Source organism: Cervus canadensis, chromosome 17 (assembly GCF_019320065.1).
Source record: "Cervus canadensis isolate Bull #8, Minnesota chromosome 17, ASM1932006v1, whole genome shotgun sequence".
NCBI classification, from domain to species: Eukaryota; Metazoa; Chordata; class Mammalia; order Artiodactyla; family Cervidae; genus Cervus; species Cervus canadensis.
This window is the reverse complement of record NC_057402.1, coordinates 11,591,037-11,611,535: the sequence shown is the minus strand read 5'-3', so window position 1 is coordinate 11,611,535 and position 20,499 is coordinate 11,591,037. Positions and strand designations below refer to the sequence as shown.

General features: G+C 37.4%; 1 protein-coding gene across 5 annotated transcripts in view; it reads left to right on the top strand.

Moving 5' to 3' along the window:
* The window catches only part of UNC79 (unc-79 homolog, NALCN channel complex subunit), a 267,685-nt gene that overhangs the window by 60,318 nt on the left and 186,868 nt on the right, over nt 1-20,499 (top strand). For all 5 annotated transcript variants that reach the window (XM_043434509.1, XM_043434507.1, XM_043434506.1 and 2 more), the window contains 3 exons: nt 9,002-9,094; nt 18,052-18,107; nt 18,779-18,908. In XM_043434509.1, coding sequence (XP_043290444.1) covers nt 9,002-9,094; nt 18,052-18,107; nt 18,779-18,908 — 279 coding nt within the window. The remainder of the gene's footprint in view (nt 1-9,001; nt 9,095-18,051; nt 18,108-18,778; nt 18,909-20,499) is intronic.

Below are 20,499 nucleotides of genomic sequence, written 5' to 3'. Positions count from 1 at the left end.
AAGATGGGGCAAAATGTTGTCTGGGATGTAGAAATTCTTACCTTTTGCATCTGAAGGCAGCAGGGTGTGCTGGGAAGAACAATGGATAGAGTCAGGGTATCCAGATATTCTGTAGTCTCACTTCTGTCCATAATCTGCTCTGTGAGATTGGATGATGATAGTATCAGCTTTCCCTCACAAGAATGTTGTGATAACACAGTGAGTCAAAGTTTATGAGAACACTTTGAAAAAAGCAAAAGCTTCCGACTCATGTGCCAGGTACTGTTATGAACATGGATTCAATTTGAATTCTGCTTCATTTTTATAAACAATTCTGCAGGCTTGTTATCCAGATGTGATAACAGAGAGGAAAAAAAGAAGTTCGGTGGTGATTTTTATGATCAAAATCCTTCTAAAGTATTTTTGAAAGAAATAGGTGATTAATTAATCTATATTTCAGTAGATAATCTGAAAAGATTATGGGTTTAGGAGTCAAACAGGTGTAGATTCAAATCACAGCTGTGCTACCAACTAATTGTATGAGCTTAGGCAAGTCACCTAACCTTTCTGTTTGTAAAGTGAGAATAGTGATAATACTGCCTCCTAAGGGTGTTGTGACCATTGAGTTGACTGACTGGAACATTGGTAGGTGCTGGCATAACACCTCGTGTTCAGTAAGTGTTGGTTTAATTCTCTCCTCTCGACTCTCATTCTATAATAATGCCTGTGTTGGTCACATTCAGTTCCTAGAGATCATTTTTTAACTGTTTTAATGTTATGCACTTAACGATCGTAGTACCGTTAAGTTGTCGCTTTGTAATAACAATTGATAAACAAATGTACCTTTGAGCCACATTTACTTATTTTACACTTGAGTTTAATTTTAGCTGTGGAATTGTAATTTTCATGTCTTTAAAACAGAGTCTGACTTCTGCCTAAATTATATAGCTATTAAAAATGAGCAGACTGATTATACTGTTCAAGTAATAGAATATTTAATTCTGTTTTAGAATATTTAATTTAGTTCTCTTTTTTCATTCTGTGTAACTCTATTGATAAGTACTCATGGATACAGCCTTAGAATTGTATGGTTGTTATTTTTTTTAGAAGTATGTTGACAGTTAAACTTAAGTAGAGACTTTAAAAAGAAAAGAATAACAGGTGGGTGTGTATCTTTCTGAGTGTAACTCACTATATCTTTCCTTCTTAGAAATAATAATTTTGGAAGAGGTACTACATATATCAGGCCCTTGGGGTTATACTTAGGAGTGAGTGAGCATGTGACAACTGGCAACTTGTTTCTTTATCCTAGATTATTAGTTTCTAATTAATTAGAAATGTATTCCAAGACATAGACTGTAGTCACGTTGGAATCCTTACTTATTTAAATGTGTGAGCCTTGGCAAATAGTAAATTGAGTTTATAAAATCTGTGTGAAAATTGTAATGCTTGTTAATGAAGTAGCTTGGAGTTTATTTAAAGGGTATGGACAAATCATTTCTGTCTCTGGGACCCTATTTTTCTTTAACTGTGAAGGAGAGGTTTAGAAAAATTGTTCCATCTCTAAGGTTATTTCTAGCTTAATTATTCTAGGTTAAATAACATCAATCTTTTTTTATGTAAGAGGCATATCTTCCTTCAATGCAATCGATGATCTGGTTCATTTATTTGGTTGCTCTGATTTTAGTCTTTTAGTTTTGACTGTTTCATTTCTTGTCATCATTCCTGAGATTCAACAGTAGCCAATCTTTGTCATCTTTAAATCTTTGAGAATAAGTTGTGATACTTACCTTTAAAGCCAAATTCTGTTAAATGATTCAGGTGTTTGTTTTGTCCTTATTTTTTCCTAGAGTAGATAAAAAGGACACAGATCCAAAGATGGAGGGAATTGGGTTCCAGACTAATCATGTCAAACTGAATCGATATGAGAATGTGTATCTGTTGCTTGCATCCATGTTGGTTTTATTTTGGGAAGTTGTTTCCGTGTTCAAAATTTCTGACCAGAACTAGAGGGGAGCATTTGATTTCTATGGGGATATTTTTACTTCAGGCCTGAGATAAAGGACATTGCATTTTCTGAGTACTTGATAAAGTCTTTAAGACAAAAAAGCTTTTACCTCTTTGGTGTGTTATTTGCAAGGTCAAATGTGATACACGGACAGTTTTTCAGGTGTTAAATGATTATATCATTAAGGACTTAGGAGATGAAACTCTGAACTCTCAAGTAGACCTAATGAAGTATTGCAGCTCTTTCAGTTGAAAAGCCCTGTATATATATCAGTTAAATCTATTATGCCATTTTTGTTAATAAACCAAGTACTGTGCTTTTATTTTAAATAACTCCTTTGAGGTGCTACAAAGCAAAGTGTAATTTATTATAAAAATTTCTTTGACATAACCTTTTTTTGTTAATGCCTTGTATATATATTAAGATATATATTGGTAAATATATATCTTGTATATACATTTGTATATATTTATATTTTGTATATATATATATTTGTATTTATATATACAGTTGTATTTATATATATTTGTATTTATGTTTTGTATACATATATATATACAATATATTATATATATATTAAGGTACACTTGTTTTTATTGTATATATATTAAGATTGTATATATAGTAAGATATATATATCTTGTATATATATTGAGATACACTTGTTTTTATTCCATATGTATGCAGTAGGCTTTGTGTTATATATATATATATATATATATATATATATATATAAGAATTGAGAAAGTTATTTGCATTTCACTATGGAAATCTCTCTTTTTCCACAAAGGTTCTGTATTGTGCACCAAATTGAAGTTTGGATGTTGGCAGAGAAAAGGAAAAGAGGTCCCAAATGAACATTATTTGATGTAGCATACATTATTTTAAACTGAATAATAAAGCTGAACAATTAAATCTGTGAAAGATCCTTCTAGTGGTTTCTTGGTATTCTGAACTGTAGTCTCATCTAGTTTCTTTTCCTACTTTATTTCCTCAAAAGTCACTTACCTTTAGGCAACAAAGGTTCATTTAGATCTTTGTATGGAATTGAAAGCAATTGTATGATTTAATTGAATATCTGCTTCTAAGCCTTTGGCCCTGTATCATTTTTTTGTTCTGCTGCTACCACAGAGGATGCATGTTATGTTCTATGATCTTCCAAATACTTATAAGTAAATATAATAGAAAAAAACACAGTAAAATACCAATGTAAGATATTAATGAATTTAAGTACTATTTTATATATAAAATCTGTTTTATTGGCTAATGACTGTTTTTGTAAGGTAGATATTACTATACTTTTTTGTTGTTCAGTCACTGTGTCATGTCCCACTCTCTGTGACCCCATGGACTACAGCATGCCAGGCTTCCCTGTCCTTCACTATCTCCTGGAGTTTGCTCGAACTCTTGTCCTTTGAGTTGGTGATGCTATCTAACCATCTCATCCTCTGTCGTCCCTTCTCCTTTTTCCTTCAATCTTTCCCAGCCTCAAGGTCTTTTCTAGTGAGTTGGCTCTTCACATCAGGTGGCCAAAGTATTGGAGTTTCAGTTTCAGCATCAGTTCTTCCAGTGAATATTCAGGGTTGATTTCCTTTAGGATTGACTGGTTTGATCTCCGTGCAGTTCAAGGGACTCTTAAAGAGTCTTCTCCAACCAAAATTCAAAAGCACCAATTCTATATAATAGTATACTTTAGGAGCTTTAATATTGAATTATGAGAAATATTTTGGAATAGGAATCCAGAAGCACTGAACTGTAGTCCTTTGATTGTTGGCGAATCTCACAATCTTATCTAACTTTAGTTTCTTTAGCTGTAAATTTGTGAATAATTATAACTTTCTTTGTCTGCATCACAGTGGTTGTTGTGAAGGCCATGGCATAACATATGAGAATGGCCTTTGAATGTTGTCTGATGTTACACCAGTTTATAACAGACCAAGACACACAGTCAAATGACAGGCATGTCAAATCTCATTGCAACCCTTTCCAATATTCTGCTTAAAATTACATGTTGACCTGAAATTTCATCATCTTAAATATTGCTTGAAATAAGGGGCCATCTGCTGGGGCTTGGGAATTTTTCCCGAGAATGTGTCATGTAATAACAGTAATTGTTATACCAGGTTTTGATCTCATAGAACCTGACAGAACACCTCTTCAGTATTGAGGGGCAATCCTGTCTCTATGACTTTTTTTTTCTCTTCCAATCTTAGCATATATTTTAATGCTGCATAGACTTCAGGGTCATGGTATCTTTTGTTGAACTGATATGACCTGACAGCACAGGTATCTTATGCTCAAACCCTGTCTCATGGAGCACAGTTACCTCTGCTTAGACAAACAGAGGCCGCTTGCTAATCCAGGCAGCATAGGAAATGGTTCTGTCATATAGCAGAACTGGCATCAGAATGTTTTTTTCCTTCCCAGGTGATTCCCTTCCCTGTACCCCTTAAAAAGGTAGACAGCATCCAATAACTTCTGAGCTGGTCTCCCAGCCTCTACTCTTAGCCCTTCCAGAGCCTGCTCTCCACCAAAAAGTCAGAGCTATCCTCCAAACATGGAAATCAAATTATGTCATTTTCTTCTTTAAAACAACTAGTAGCTTCCCATCACTCCTGCAAATCAAATTCAACACCTCTGCCTTGCTATGTGGCCCAGCTTATCTTACTACTTCATCCCTTGCCTCTGCTGGCGTTCACTCTGCTGGGTTCATATTGGCCTTGCTGCAGTTTCATAAAGGCACCAGGCTTTGCTTTTGCTCCAGGCTTTTTTCCTCTGTCTCTGTCTCACAAGCCCTTCTTGCACGTGGTCACATGATTTGCTTCCTCACTGCCTTCAAGTCTCAGCTCCAGTATTTACGGCTTCCCAGAGGCCCTTCTTTACCTTCAAGCTCAAACAGGACCTTCCATCATTTTCTACCTATTTCCTTGCCCTGCTTTGTATTTCTTCACAGGAATTTGTTTCCTGTTCCTCTAGAATAGCAACAGAACTGTCTGCAGTCATGGAAAGGTTATATAAAATTCTGTGCTGTTCAGTAGAGTAGCCATTAGCCACATGTGGGAACTGAGCACTTGAAATATATCTAATGAGACAGAGGAACTGAATTTTTAATTCAGTTTCCTTTTTGAGATTTATTTTTTATTTGTGGCTGTGTTGGATCTTTGTTGCCACCTGGGGGCCTTCTCTAGTTGCAAAGAGTGGTGCGCTGGCTGCTCATTGCAGTGGCTTCTCTTATTGCAGAGCAAGGGCCCCATAGTTGTGGCTCGTGGACGCCAGAGCACAGGCTCAGTTATTGTGGCTCATGGGCTTAGTTGCTTCACGGCATGCGGAATCTTCCCGGACCAGGGATCAAATCCATGTCCGCTGTGTTGGCAGGTAGATTCTTACCACTGTGCCTACTTTACTTTATTTAGTTTAAATTTAACCACATGTGGCTACTATATTGTACAGCCTCCATAAAGACAAAGACTTGCCTGACTTGTACACAGCTGTGTCCCAGCATCTAGAATAATGCCTCATATGTTGGAGATACTGAAAAAATACTGTGTGACTGAGTAAGTGACTGGAGCATTAGCTATGAAGTCAAGTGACTTAGGCCATAGTCCTAATAATTAGGTTGGTATTCTTGTGAAAAATTTGATTTCTCTTTTATAAAATGGCTTTTCCTCTATACTTTTTTTTGGGCTGAGAATCATATAAGAGCTATTTCTGATAACGTATTAGGAATTATAAAATGCAGGAACAGATTAAGAAATTGTTGTTGTTCATAGAAGAAGGGGATTATATAATAATTGTTTTGGTAGTGCTAAGAGGATCAGGTCTTAAGAGAAATAGGTCTTAAGACTTAATTGTATTTCCTGAGCACAATATTGCATGTAAAATTTCCTTATTTTGATTAATTCTCTGGTTCCTTCCATTGTATGTAGTTTTGACCTTATACACTCTCATGAGAACAAGCAGCATGTCTGTTTTCGTCATGCCTTTTTTAACAAGATTCAATAAATGATGTGTGCCTCTGCATGTTTATTAAATTGGAATTGTGGTGACTTTGTTCAGTCCATTAGAAGACTAAGAAATTGCAAGGCACAGTCTGTTTAAAGAAGTGCTAGAGTCGATTTCCGAGGGCTTGAGTCAGGGGAACACTCTTGGCTTTGGTGCTGACCTTTCTTGAGGGAGGGCATGGATTTGTAGGGGTTAGGAGGGACATCCAAAAGTCACCAAGCCATTTGGACTGTTCTCCAAATGAACTTCACCTAAATCATCTGAGATATTTGGGCATCCCTCCCACTGTGCCTTCAGGCACAGTGATTCTCAGCCAGTAGTTTTCATTTTTAAGAAACACTTATAATTTAAGTTTGAAATGAGTTTATACAAAGGTGAAACACTTGTCCCCAAAGGAATGGATATAGTATACATATAATTATTTTTCCTCGCCTATGTTGAAGGCTACACTTTCTTTTGCTTTTCTCCCCTTTAACAAAAGAACCCAAGGGTGTGCAATTATTCCTCCCACATCTGGACACCTTATTAAATATTTCCTTTCTCTTTTTCCCAAGTTTTATTTATTTAAATATTTTGGCTGCACACTGCGACATATGGTATCTTAGTTCCCCAACCAAGAAACAAACCTGCATCCTCTGCATTGGAAGGCAGAGTGTTAACCGCTGGACTGCCCTGGAAGTATTTCCTTTCTTATCCTCATCCCTCTAGTAGTACTTCTCAATTGTAGCTCCAAGGTCTACTTGGTCAGAATCATTTGATGTCTTTATTAAATGCAGCTTTCCTGCTTCCCAACTGAGTTAGACTCTCTAGATATGGGGCCCCTGAAGCCACATTTGAACAAGTATTAGTATCAGCCGTTCAGTCATGTCTGATTCTTTGTGACACTACGGACTGTAGCCCTCCAGGCTCCTCTGTCCATGGGATTCTCCAGGCAAGAATACTGGAGTGGGTTGTCATGCCCTCCTCCAGGGGTTCTTCCCCCAGGGATTGAACCTGAGTCTCCTGCATTGAACTGAACTTGTAGCTCAGTCGGTAAAGAATCTGCCTGCAGTGCAGGAGACCCGGGTTCGATCCCTGGGTTGGGAAGAACCCCTGGAGAAGGAAATGGCAACCCACTCCAGTATCCTTGCCTGGAAAATCTGCAGTCCATGGGATCGCAAAGAGTCGGGCACGACTGAGCGACTAACACTTACTTGCTTACTTACTTACTCCTCATTGCAGGCAGATTCTTTACCATATGAGCAGGGAAGAAGCCCAATTTGAACAAGCTCCTTGGCTAAAGTCTTAATTTGGCCCAAAGATATTTTTTCCTTGATTAATCATACTTAGTTCATCAACTTTAACATCTAAGAGCAGTGAACTGATCTTCATATCTTTGTATAAGTATTAATACTTATTCATATTGTATAACCAAGCTAATTTATGTTCCTGAATATCACTGGCTTGGTGGGTTAGCAGTAGCCCAGCAGTAAGTGATTAATAAAAACCAACTCAGGTAAATGGGACTTAAATATAGATCCATTTTGTTTGTTTGTGTATTTCTATAAAGCTGTTGTAATGGCCACAGTGTCCATTGTGGTGCTCATTTTTTAAATGTAAAATAAAAGAGAATCATGTTAAATTTTTTTCTCTTCATTATATGATAAACCTCTTTTAGTCCTTTAATACTTTTTTTATATATGTATTTTATCTGTTACCTTATTCTTTTTGGCTGTAGGTGAGATATTATTCCTACACATTGCACTTTAATGTTTTAAAATAAGACAGATTTTAGGGCTATATGCTTTTTTCTTATTGTCTGTGTTGGTGGTCTTCTGCAGTATGTGTTGGAAATTGACAGTTGACTTTATGAGGGTGTTTATTCACTATCTACTGTTCTGTTTGTGCTTTCCTGACAATTTGCCACAGGAGCCCAACTATAAGGCAAGGTTTCTGCTATTTCTGCAATTATCTCAGAAAAGGAATTCTATTTTCTATTTGAGTCCTTGTAAAGTTTCTCTGTTGTGGGCCCTCTCTGTTGCTGTGTTTAGAATAATAAAGTACATTGGAGACAACATGTTACCTCAAATGACCTCCATCAGAGCTATTCTGGATGCTTATAGAGGTTACCTGATACACTCATTAAAAAAGAGAGATTTGAAACAGTGTTGGATGTCTTCGTAAACAGGCCACTTAAAGATGTCTTAAAAGCAATATGTAAGTGGTTGTCACATGGCATTCACAATTTTACTGCTATAAGATGAATTTTGAAGAATCCAACTGACCTTGTGATTGAATACTGTGGGACAGGATAAAATGTCCAGCAGCAGCATTATTCACAGATTCAAAAAGTGCTTTATTTCAAACAACTCAGGTGGATGTGAAAATGGTAAGCTCTGGAAAAGTAAAAGAGTGATTGTCATGGCGATTAAGCTGCTGCTGCTGAAGTTACATGTGAAGGTTTGAATGAAATTGTTTAATGATAAGTGAGAGTTGAAAATAATTTTTAAATTAATATACTGTTTTTTATTATGCATGATTTAAAATTTATGTTTGTTACTAAGTGAATATACTGCGCATTATAAGTAGACTCTTTCATCTGCATCTCTTAATACATTCAAGGCGTGTTAAAAAACCTTTTATTTTTACTTTCTTATTGGGATAAACTTCAACATGCCTTGTACTTGGATACCCAGAGGATTTTGTTTTTTCTTTCTTTTCTACCTAGATAAAAACATATTGGAAACAGAGATCACATCTAAGTAAAATTCTGATAAAACTATTACTTTACATTCTGGCGTTATTCCTGCTCCTTGAAGATTCTCACTAAACATGCCTGTGATAAAGACTATGGTAGTGTTTGTATGCCAGGACAAATTTTGTGATTTTATTTATGCAAAACTTCTATTGATTTTTTTCAAGTTTCTTTTCAGCTCTCATGCCCTATGCAAAGTAGCAGCAAAATATATAAATAAATATACATATACAAATATATGTATAAATTGTGTCTAATCAAAATAATTTTGGTTTCAGTGGGTTCCTCAAGGAGAGAAGGCGTTCCTGCCCATGTTAATCTCTCTGCATCATCCATGCTAATGATTGCAATGCAGTACACATCCAACCCAGGTAAGTGGAAATTTGGATGGATTTATTAATTCCAAGACCAATAATTGAATAAGATATCAAATAGGCAAACTAGAAATTCTTAGGAGATTTTCTTTTGGTGAACAGACAACTGGAGTTGTGTTAGAAAACAGATTTCAAAATTGAAATAAGTTTTACTTGCCTCTGGCTGTTAGTAGTAATCTTATTGGCTAGTGATATTTTTAGAATATTTGAGAACCGTTTTAGAACACTGACTGGAAATGGCTTGAATATAAGTATATAGAAATAATTCAATTATTGAAATAAAAATAAAATAATAATAACAAAAATAAAAACAATAACCTGCAATTCTAACAACTATAGATGACCACTGTGAATATTTTATGAATTTGCTACTCTAATACCACATGAATATCCTTGCACATAAATCTTTTATTATATTTGTGACAGTTTCCTTAGAGTAAGTTCATAAAGGAGGGAGTAATGGGTTGAAGGGCTTGAAAAAATTTTCAATATTCCCACTAATTATGTATGAAAGTACACTGTACCCAGTTATTGAGTGCTATAACATTTGTATAGAGGTGACTAGATAAAAAACAATATCTCATCTTGATTTGTGTTTCTTTGATTACTAGTAATGTTAGACAGATTTAATCAGGTATACTTTCTTTGACTTCCATTTATCAGTGTCACTGCAGATGAACTTTGGGAAACTAACCTAAAAGGGGACTGACTATTGGAGTCACATGCTAAGACATGATCTCAATTTTTATTTTCTTTGGGCAAGTAGACAAATTTGGTGGTCCTGTTTTTGACCTTCTACTTAATTACATAATGAGTAATAATTGAGTTTTTTAACTCAGGATGAGGAAACCAATTTTTTTTTCATTTCAAAATCTTAATGTTTCTTAATCTGAAATACCATCCTTCAAATATGAAATCCCTTATGATTATTATATGAGTTTAATTAAAATATGTATTTGGAGGAAGTTATATCTCATATCTCTCTTTGGTTTAAAGGATCCTCATAATATCATTTATATTTATTAGAATATAATGAATCTAGTTCGTTAAAGTCTCTAGTTAGTTATCTAAGTCTCTGTGAATCTAGTTAGTTAACTAAACTCTCTACATCAGGCTTTGGTCCTAATTTCCATGTGGGAGGCGGTTTAGCAGGTTGGGTAGAATCATGTGCTTCTAATCATGAGGTTAAGGGTATGTGAGTTCACATCTGAGCTTAGCACAAATTGACAGTTAGCTTAACCATGAGCAAGTTCTTTAACTTCCCTAAAACTAAGTTTTCTCATTTCGAAAATGGAAACAGTTCTTTCTGCAATAACTGCAAATGTTGTTGTGAGGATTTAATGGCTTAGGTCTGTGTGAAGTACTTCCTCAGCATAGTGACTTGGCACATCATGAACACTGCTCAGTAAATTGAAACGTGGATCTCTACAATCTGCCATTGTCTTCTTGGAGTTGAATGTTTCATTGGGAAACCACTGCTATCAAATAGTGTTACTTCTGTTATTTCTAAATCTGTGTCTTCATCTCTTCATGGGGGGACATGTCTGGCCAGCTATTCTATACTAAGAATGACATGTGGGACAGCAAGTTAATCTGGTGATGGGGGAAACGGAAGAAGTGAGGTGTTGTCCACCAGGGGGCTCTCTGAGACCAACTGGGTAGGACATTATTATCCCTTGAACTTTTATTGGGGGAGACAGCCAGTGGAGGCTTGATCCTTGTAGCTGATTGTGTATCAGGGATAGAGCCAAGTTCTTGCTCAGGTACCAGGAATTCATTGCATAACTCCTGTGTACATTGCTCTGTGCTCAGCACTGTGAAAACCACCCTGAAATGTAAGACATGGTGCTTGCCATGGAGCTTATGTCTAATTGGGAAGATTAGGCTTATTCACATAAATGATTAATTTACAGTGGAAAGTAGTATGTAAACAGTACCAAATAAATTCTACGGAAACTGTTAATTCATCAGAGGAGAGAACTGTATGGGTTGAAATGATCAGGAAAGGCTTTGTGCCACTTGATCAAAGTATGGGTCTTAAATCGGATAGAATTTTGATTGACAGGGTAAGTGGGGCATTCTGGGAGAGGAGGCAGTTTAAATAAAGGGACTCGCTAGGTCTGTTCATGGACAGTCAGTGGCCTCCTCTGAGCAAGGTTTGTGTAGCAAAGACAAGGAGAAGAGCAGACACCGTGGAAGGGAAAGTACCCCAGAGCAGAGAACGCAGTCGTGGCTTCACACAGTTCCCGATCTAGAGGACCATTTATAAAGTCAGCAAGCAGTTACTGAGTATCTGCTAGGTGCAGCCCCTCCTCTCTCTTCCTGAAGTTTATCATATGGTGGAGGGAGAAGACATTAACCCACATTACACAAGCAGGTGTCCAGTTTCCACTGTGACAAGTGCTTTGAACCATGTACATTGTGCCATGATGAGACCCTATAAAAGGGGATTTTTCTTTTTTTGAAGAGATTAGGGAGAGCTTTTCTGGGAGTATAACCTTTGCTCTGAGGACTGATGGATGAGTAGCACTAACAAGGCCTATCAGGGAGGGGAGGTTTCCAGGCAGAGGGATCTCATGTGTCAGAAGGGAAACTTGCACGCAGGTGGGACTGACAGGTCACTGTAGCTGGAGCTCAGAGTGAGGGCCGCCTGGTGTGAGATGAGACTGTAGGCATCCACAGGTCAGAACACGCAGGATGCTGTGGGCTCGGAGTCCTGCGCTCATCCCAAGTCTAATGGGGAGGTACTGAAAGACTTTGCGTGTTTGCGTGTGTGTGTCACTGGGGTTTCCCAGGTGGCTCAGTGATAAAGAATCTGCCTGCCAATGCAGGAGATGCGGGTTAAATCCCTGGGTTGTGAAGATCCCCTGAAGGAGGTAATGGCAACCCACTCCAGTATTCTTGTCTGGAGAGTCCCATGGGCAGAGGTGCCTGGTGGGCTACGGTCCATAGGGTCACACAGAGTCAGACACGACTCAGCATGCACGCACATATGTGTCACCCAGCTGCAGCTTAGAATGGAATAAAAGGAGCCAGAGTGGATATAGATTGACCCATGAGGAGGCCATTGCATTTGTCTATACATGTAAAAGTCAGGGTTGATTGAGGCCAAGAAAAGTGGATACACCTGAGAGCTAAAAAGGAAGTAAAAATTGTTAGGGTTTGGTGACATATTGGATATCCCTGAGAAAGAAGACACTGGAAGAGAAAGACCAGGCTTCTAAGGGAAGATCGTGAGGTCTATTTTGGACATGTTATGTTCAAGGTGTCTTTAAAATATTTGAGAGAAGATGATATACCTTGGACTAATGCTTTGTTGTATGTCAATTATATCTCAAAAACACTGGGGGAGAAACCTATACATAACCTCAGTGATAATTCTCTATGTCCTAAAAAATTGGAATTGGTTAAACAGGAGATGGCAAGAGTCAACATCAACAGTTTAGATATCAGTGAACTAAAGTGGACAGGAATGGGCGAATTTAATTCAGATGGCTATTGTATCTACTACTGTGGGCAAGAATCCCTTAGAAGAAATGGAGTACCCCTCATTGTCAACAAAAGAGACTGAAATGCAATACTTGGGTGCAATCTCAAAAACTACAGAATGATCTCAGTTCACTTCCAAGGAAAACCATTCAGTATCACAGTAATTGAAGTCTTTGCCCCAACCACTACTGCTGAAGAAGCTGAAGTTGCACGGTACTTTGAAGACCTACAAGACTTTGTAGAACTAACACCAAAAAAAGACGTCCTTTTCATCATAGGGGACTGGAATGCAAAAGAAAGAAGTCAAGAGATATCTGGAATAACAGGCAAGTTTGCTTTGGAGTACAAAATGAAGCAGGGCAAGGGATAACAGAGTTTTACAAAGAGAATGCATTGGTCATAGCAAAAACCCTCTTCCAACAAAACAAGAGACAATTCTAGACATGTACATCACCAGATGGTCAGTACCAAAATCAGATTGATTATATTCTTTGCAGCTGAAGATGGAGAAGCTCTATACAGTCAGCAAAAACAAGACTGGGAGCTGACTGTGGCTCAGATCAAGAACTCCTTATTGCAAAATTCAGACTTAAATTGAAGAAAGTAGGGAAAACCACTAGACCATTCAGGTATGACCTAAATCAAATCCCTAATGATTATACAGTGGAAGTGACAAATAGATTCAAGGGTTTAGATCTGATAGACAGTGCAAAAGAACTATGGACGGAGGTTCATGACATTGTACAGGAGGTGGTGATCAAAACCATCCCCAAGAAAAAGAAATGCAAAAAGGCAAACTGGTTGTCTGAGGAGGCCTGACAAATAGCTGAGAACAGAAGAGAAGTGAAAAGCAAAGGAGACAAGGAAAGATATATCCATTTGAATGCAGAGTTCCAAAGACTAGCAAAGAGAGATAAAAAGCCTTCTTAAATGAACATTGCAAAGAAATAGAGGAAAACAATAGAATGGGAAAGACTAGAGATCTCTTCAAGAAAATTAGAGATACCAAGGGAAAATTTCATGCAAATGGGCACAATAAAGGACAGAAATGGTATGGACCTAACAGAGGCAGAAGAGATTAAGAAGAGGTGGCAAGAATACACAGAAGAATTGTACAAGAAAGATCTTAATGACCTGGATAACCACAGTGGTATGATCACTCACCTAGAGCCAAACAACCTGGAGTGTGAATTCAAGTGGGCCTTAGGAAGCATTACTATGAAGAAAGCTAGTGGAGGTGATGGGATTCCTTCTGAGCTATTTCAAATCCTAAAAGATGCTGGTGCTAAAGTGTTGCACTCAATATGCCAGTGAATTTGGAAACCTCAGTAGTGGCCACAGGGCTGGAAAAGGTCAGTTTTCATTCCAATGCCAAAGAATGTTCAAACTACTGCACAATTGCACTCATTTCACATACCAGCAAGGTAATGCTGAAAATCCTTAAGGCTAGGCTTCACTAGTACGTGAACTGAGAACTTCTAAATGTACAAGCTAGATTTAGAAAAGACAAAGGAGTTCAGTTCAGTCACTCGGTCACTGTGACTCTTTGTGATCCCATGGACTGCAGCACACCAGGCTTTCCTGTCCATCACCAGCTCTCAGAGCTTGCATCTTTAAATTTCATTTCATGAAATTCATTAAAAATAGTTTAATTTCATGGCTGCAGTCACCATCTACAGTGGTTTTGGAGCCCAAGTCTGTCACTGTTTTCATTGTTTCCCCATCTATTTGCCATGAAGTGATGGGACTGGATGCCATGATCTTAGTTTTTTTTTTTTTAATGATCTTGGTTTTTTGAATGTTGAGTTTTAAGCCAGCTTTTCCACTCTCTTCTTTCACTTTCATCAAGAGGCTCTTTAGTTCCTCTTCATTTTCTGTCTTAAGGGTGGTGTCATCTGCATATCTGAGGTTCTTGATATTTCTCCCAGCACTCTTGATTCCAGCTTGTGCTTAATCCTGCCTGGCATTTCAGATGATGTACTCTGCATAGAAGTTAAATAAGCAGGGTGACAATATACAGCCTTGATGTACTCCTTTCCCAATTTGGAATCAGTCTGTTTCATGTCCAGTTCTACCGGTTGCTTCTTGACCTGCATACAGGTTTCTCAGGAGGCAGATAAGGTGGTCTGGTATTCCCGTCTTGTTAAGAATCTTCCACAGTTTGTTGTGATCCACACAGTCAAAGGCTTTAGCATAGTCAATGAAGCAGAAGTAGATGTTTTTCTGGAACTCTTTTGCTTTTTCTATGATCCAACGGATGTTGGCAATTTGATCTCTGGTTTCTCTGCCTTTTCTAAATCCAGCTTGTACATTTGGAAGTTCTTGGTTCACATCTTGCTTGGAGGATTTTGGCCATTACTTTGCTAGCATGTGAATTGAGTGCAATTGTGTGGTAGTTTGAATATTCTTTGGCATTGCCCTTCTTTGATATTGGAACGAAAACTGACCTTTTCCAGTCTTGTGGCCGCTGTTGAGTTTTCCAAACTTGCTCGCATATTGAGTGCAGAGTACATCATATGAAACATTGCACTGGATGAAGCTGAATCTGGAATTAAGATTGCAGAGAGAAACATCAATAACCTCAGATATGCAGATGACACCATCCTTATGGAAGAAAGTGAAGGGGAACTGAAGAACCAGTTGATTAAGGTGAGAGAGAAGAGTGAAAAATCTGCCTTAAAACTCAACATTCAAAAAACTAAGATCATTGCATCCAGTCCCCTCAGTTCTTGGAAAATAGATGGGAAAAAAAAAATAGAAACAGTGACAGGTTTAATTTTCTTGGACTCCAAAATCACTGCGAATGGTGACTGCAGCCATGAAATTAAAAGATGTTTGTTCTGAGGAGAAAGGCTGTGACAAACCTAGACAGCATATTAAAAAGCAGAGATATCACTTTGTTGACAAAGGTCCATCTAGTCAAAGCTATGATTTTTCCAGTAGTCATGTCCAGATGTGAGAGTTGGACTGTAAAGAAGGCTGAGTGCCAAAGAATTGATACTTTTGAGCTGTGGTGTTGGAGAAGACTCTTGAGAGTCCCTTGGATAGCAAGGATATCAAACCAGGCAATCCTAAAGAAAATCAACCCTGAATTCCATTGGAAGGTCTGATGTTGAAGCTCCAATACTTTGGCCACCTGATGCAAAGAGCCAACTCCTTGGAAAAGACCTTGATGCTGGGAAAGATGGAGGGCAGGAAGGGAAGTGGGCAACAGAGGATGATATGGTTGGATGGCATCACCGAGTCAATGAACATGAGTTTGAGCAAACTCCAGGATATAGTGAAGGACAAGAAAGTCTGACATGCTGCAGTCCATGGGGTTACAATGATTCAGCCATGACTGAGCAACTGAACAACAGCAAAACACAAAAATGCAAATAAATTAGCTTCCTTCAGGAAAAAAAGAGGTGATAGTAATTAAGAAGTTGTATTATGAGTCTTTAACCCAGTACAGAATTCTGGACTAGAAGTAATGAACTTTGAGCCCTCATGTTCAGTGCTATTCACTGAGTTGTATATAGATGGTAAGTCAAGTTGTACAGTCATACCTTCTTTTACTATGTTTCACAGATCTTGTGTTTTTTTATGAAGTGAAATTTTGTAGCATCTCTGCATTGTCAAATGATGGTTAGCATTTTTTAGCAATGAAATATTTTTAAATTGAGGTGTGTTCATTTTTTTTTTTTAGATATAATGCTATTGCACCCTTAATAGACTATAGTATAGTGCAACCATAACTTTTATATGCCTGAAGAAACCAAAAAATTTTTATGATTCACATTATCCCAGTATATGGTGTGGTCTGTAATGGAACTTGTAGTATTTCTGAGGCATTGCTGTATATGAGTGTGACATTGCTCATGAGAGAGTATAGAATGAAAAGTGGATTTTATTTATGATCAGACCTTTAGGAACTCCAGCAGATACTGGCCCAATGGAAGAGGAGGAGCTTGCCAAAGAGACAGAGAGCTGTTTGGCTGACTAACAGACTTTAAGCTATAAAAATGTCTGTTGTATACTTAATAGGAAGTCTTGGAGATAGCTGTATCAGAGGTCTGAGATGCCATCTTTGGGTTTCTCTTGAATTTCTCCTCATGTTTGCAAGATATGCCACAGTGGAGGTTATTATATTCTTACATGCATGCGTGCTCAGTCACTAAGTTGTGTTGACTCTCTGCGACCCCATGGACTATAGCCTGCCAGGCTCCTCTGTCCGTGGAGTTCTCCAGGCAAGAATACTGCAGTAGGTTGTCATTTCCTTCTCCAGGAGATCTTCCCGATTCAAGGATCAAACCCATGTCTCCTGCATTGCAGGAGGATTCTTTACTATTAAGCCACCCGGGAAGCTCATATTCTTAAACAACCATATCTAAAAAATGGGTTTCAAAAATATATCCAATCAAATCTTATCAAAAATAGGATCAGTCAGGATGATTAGAGAAAGGTCTCCTGGTGTGCCTTTTTCCTTCTGTCAAAGAGGAAAAATGAGTCTCAGAAGCTCCCCAGCAGATTCCCTTAGGTCTTGCTTGTCAGCACCAAGTCACGTGGCCTTCGCAGCTGCAGCAGAATCTGGTAAATTGTCTTGCTTTGCAGTCTGTGTACTGGGAGCTGAACAAGGAAGAAAGGGTTGCTGACAGCAGTTGAGTAGCAACAGCACTGCCTGCCACAGGTAACAGGAGAGGATCGGTCATAAAGTCAAGGAAAGAGGGTGTTCAGCAGTCCTGAATGTTGATGAAGGTCAAATGACAGGTAGACTGAAAAGTCTCCATGGAGCGAAACGACTCAGAGGTCATCAGTGACTAAAGGGAGACCAGCTTCAGTGCTGTGATAGGGTTGCAAGATAGGTTAGGGAAGATATCAAATATGTATCTAACTTAGGGTGAAAATATCTTTCTTCCACAAGTAAACATAGGCAAGTCAAAGAAGCTTGCCATTGTATAGCTTTTAAGAATTCCTCAACTAGATGAATTGGTGCTAAAAGACCTTTCTAATCCATCAGTCTGTCCTTGCTATCTATCCAAACTTGGGCAAGATAGGAAACCAAACCTCAGTTCTTTAGGCGCAACATGGTGGTTATGAAATATGTAATGTTTAAAGCTCTTAAGCTCAGTATCTGGCACAAAATGAACACTCAATTAATGTGAACTTTTACTATGATTAAGCAATTTTTTTTCTGTGTCGTTCTTGATTACATTAATATAAGTTTATATTATAAAAGTATGATTACTAGGGAGTTTTCTTAATATTTCCTATGTTAATAAGATAAATAAAATACTTTTCAAGGATCTTGAAATAAAACTTTAAAATCAAAGGCTTATATGATTTTTGATAGATATGAATACATGAAAATAAGTAATTTCCAATTTAATGATTAGAGTGAAGAGTCCTACTAATATAGTTTATTACACAGGATCTTTTGTCTGGTGTTTACATCTGATACACCAATTATATTTTCTTCCTTTCAGTGTATCATTGTCAATTATTGGAATGCCTCATGAAATATAAACAAGAAGTCTGGAAAGTAAGTTTGGGGCCACGTTAAACTCACAGTCACAAACTGAATTTATATAATAGAGAAGAAGTTGTTTGCATATTAAAACTATTGTTTAGGTCAAATTTATTGATGTCTTATTATTTTGGTGTGGTAGAAATTATTCTTTCCCTACTGGTTAATTATTTATCATTCAGAGGAGAAATGAGACTTAGAACAGAATGACTTGACAGAAGCTTTAATTGGATATCTCTCATTTGTGGAATTTAGCAAATACTGTACTATGTGACAGTTTTATTTAATTTGAAAGGTTGCTTGGGAAACTCTCTTCTTTCAAATAGGAGATGTGAATTATTAAGAAATATGTTTTATGGAAATGTTTTTAAAAATGTAGTGTTTGGCAAACTGTCTTTATGCTGTTCTAACATCTTTCACATTATTCTAAATAGAGAAGAATTTGTTAAAAGATAGTATACATCTGAACACTACCAGGGCTGGCTTATTTACAACACCCATGAAAATAATAAAAGGAATATTCTAATGTGATTTAATCTGCAAAGCCCACTTAGATGATGAAGTTCCTGGGAAATTAACCACCTCAATCCCTCCACTAGAATTTTCACTGCTTTGGTAATATTGACTGAGCTACCTTTATTTTTACTTGATGATGTTGGTGAAAACATGTTTCTTGTTTCCTTTAGGATCTTTTGTATGTGATAGCCTATGGGCCCTCACAAGTGAAACCTCCGGCTGTGCAAATGCTGTTCCATTACTGGCCCAATTTAAAACCTCCAGGGGCAATAAGCGAGTACCGGGGCTTGCAGTACACAGGTAAGAGAAGATGAGCCCTGTGTGCCCCATTTTATTTCTCCGGTGCCTTATTTGGCTCACTTATTTTTTTAAATACTGTTAGATTATATTTACTGTACCCTTAGATATTGTTATAAATCCTTTCTGAAACTAGATGATATAAAAATAAATTAATTAAAATTAATTTCAAATCTTTTATGACATCATAGCAAATTGCGTTAAGTTTCAGCCCCATTTGCTATACACGGGCCTCTGGTTTTACCCTTGCTAATCACACTGATCACCATAAAGGTGTGAGCAGTTAGTAATGCTGCAGATTGGCTCAGATTTAGCAGGGTCCCTAGCGGCTGATTCTGCTCTGGTGAGAAGACTTGGAGTGCTTTCAGAATTACAAATTCAGGCACTAAATAAAAATTAAATGACTCTGAAAGCCTAGTTGGACATGAAGAGTCAACCACTGGTGAATACTGGTATAATTAATAAGCAAGTAAACACTGAGTTTATTGCAAAGACATACATTTAGCAAAAATGAAATAAATTAGCTGCTGTGTCACTAATGTTTATATGTTATAGAATCAAAGAAGCAATATATGGCTAATAACATTTCTGATGCCCCTGACTACCCTCTCAACCCCACTTAATTGTATACATATTCTTATGAAAATGTAAGAGGTAAATATTTTGGCATAGCTTTTATTCAAGGTATGGTGGTATTGTATATTGATGTTCTAAGAATGTATTTCTTTCTTGGCATTACTCAACTTTCTGAAAGTGATTTGAGGTGGTTCAAAGGGGATTTAACTTAATACAGATGTCTGTTTTTTGTTTCTGATGAAAGCCAAGTGTTAGAGATATTGATGGTCCTGGGTGAACTTATTCTATACTTGGAACAAATATTAGCCTTAGTGATAACAATGTTATTAACTGAAATGATGAAGGTAGATAATAAGAAATTGAAAAAAATGGAAATTGGTATTATTTATGTTTTATATCATTAACAGTAGAGGATGTTTAAGTGTTGCTAAGTGGATAATTTGAGTGTAAAGGCAAGAATTTGGAAATACTCATAAGACAAAAGATGAAACAACTGAAAACTTTGACAACAATCAATATATATATCAATGTATCCCAGAAATAAGCATTTATATGATGTATGAATAGGTAACCAGTATCAAATGAAGCTGATTTATTTGATAAATATTTGAGAATACTATATGAAAGAGAAAGCATGTGGCAGGAACTATACTTTTTATTGACAATAGAAGAATTGACACAAAACCAGACCTCATGGAGCTTAATGCAGTTTAGATACGGAAATTCATTCATTTATTCCACAAATATTTATGGGACATCTACTACTAACCAGACATTATTCTAGGCACTGGTGGTACAGTGATTTAAAAGAACAGGCTGAAACATTGGCCTGGGCATTCCAGTTGTGGTGGAAAGACCAGGAAACCATCTTTCAGTGTAAGAAGCACAGTGCCTTGCGGCGCTCAGTCGCTCAGTCGTGTCCGACTCTTTGTGACCCTATGGACTGTAGCTCGCCGAGCTTCTCTGCCCATGGTGATTCTCCAGGAAGGAATACTGCAGTGGGTTGCCACGTCCTCCT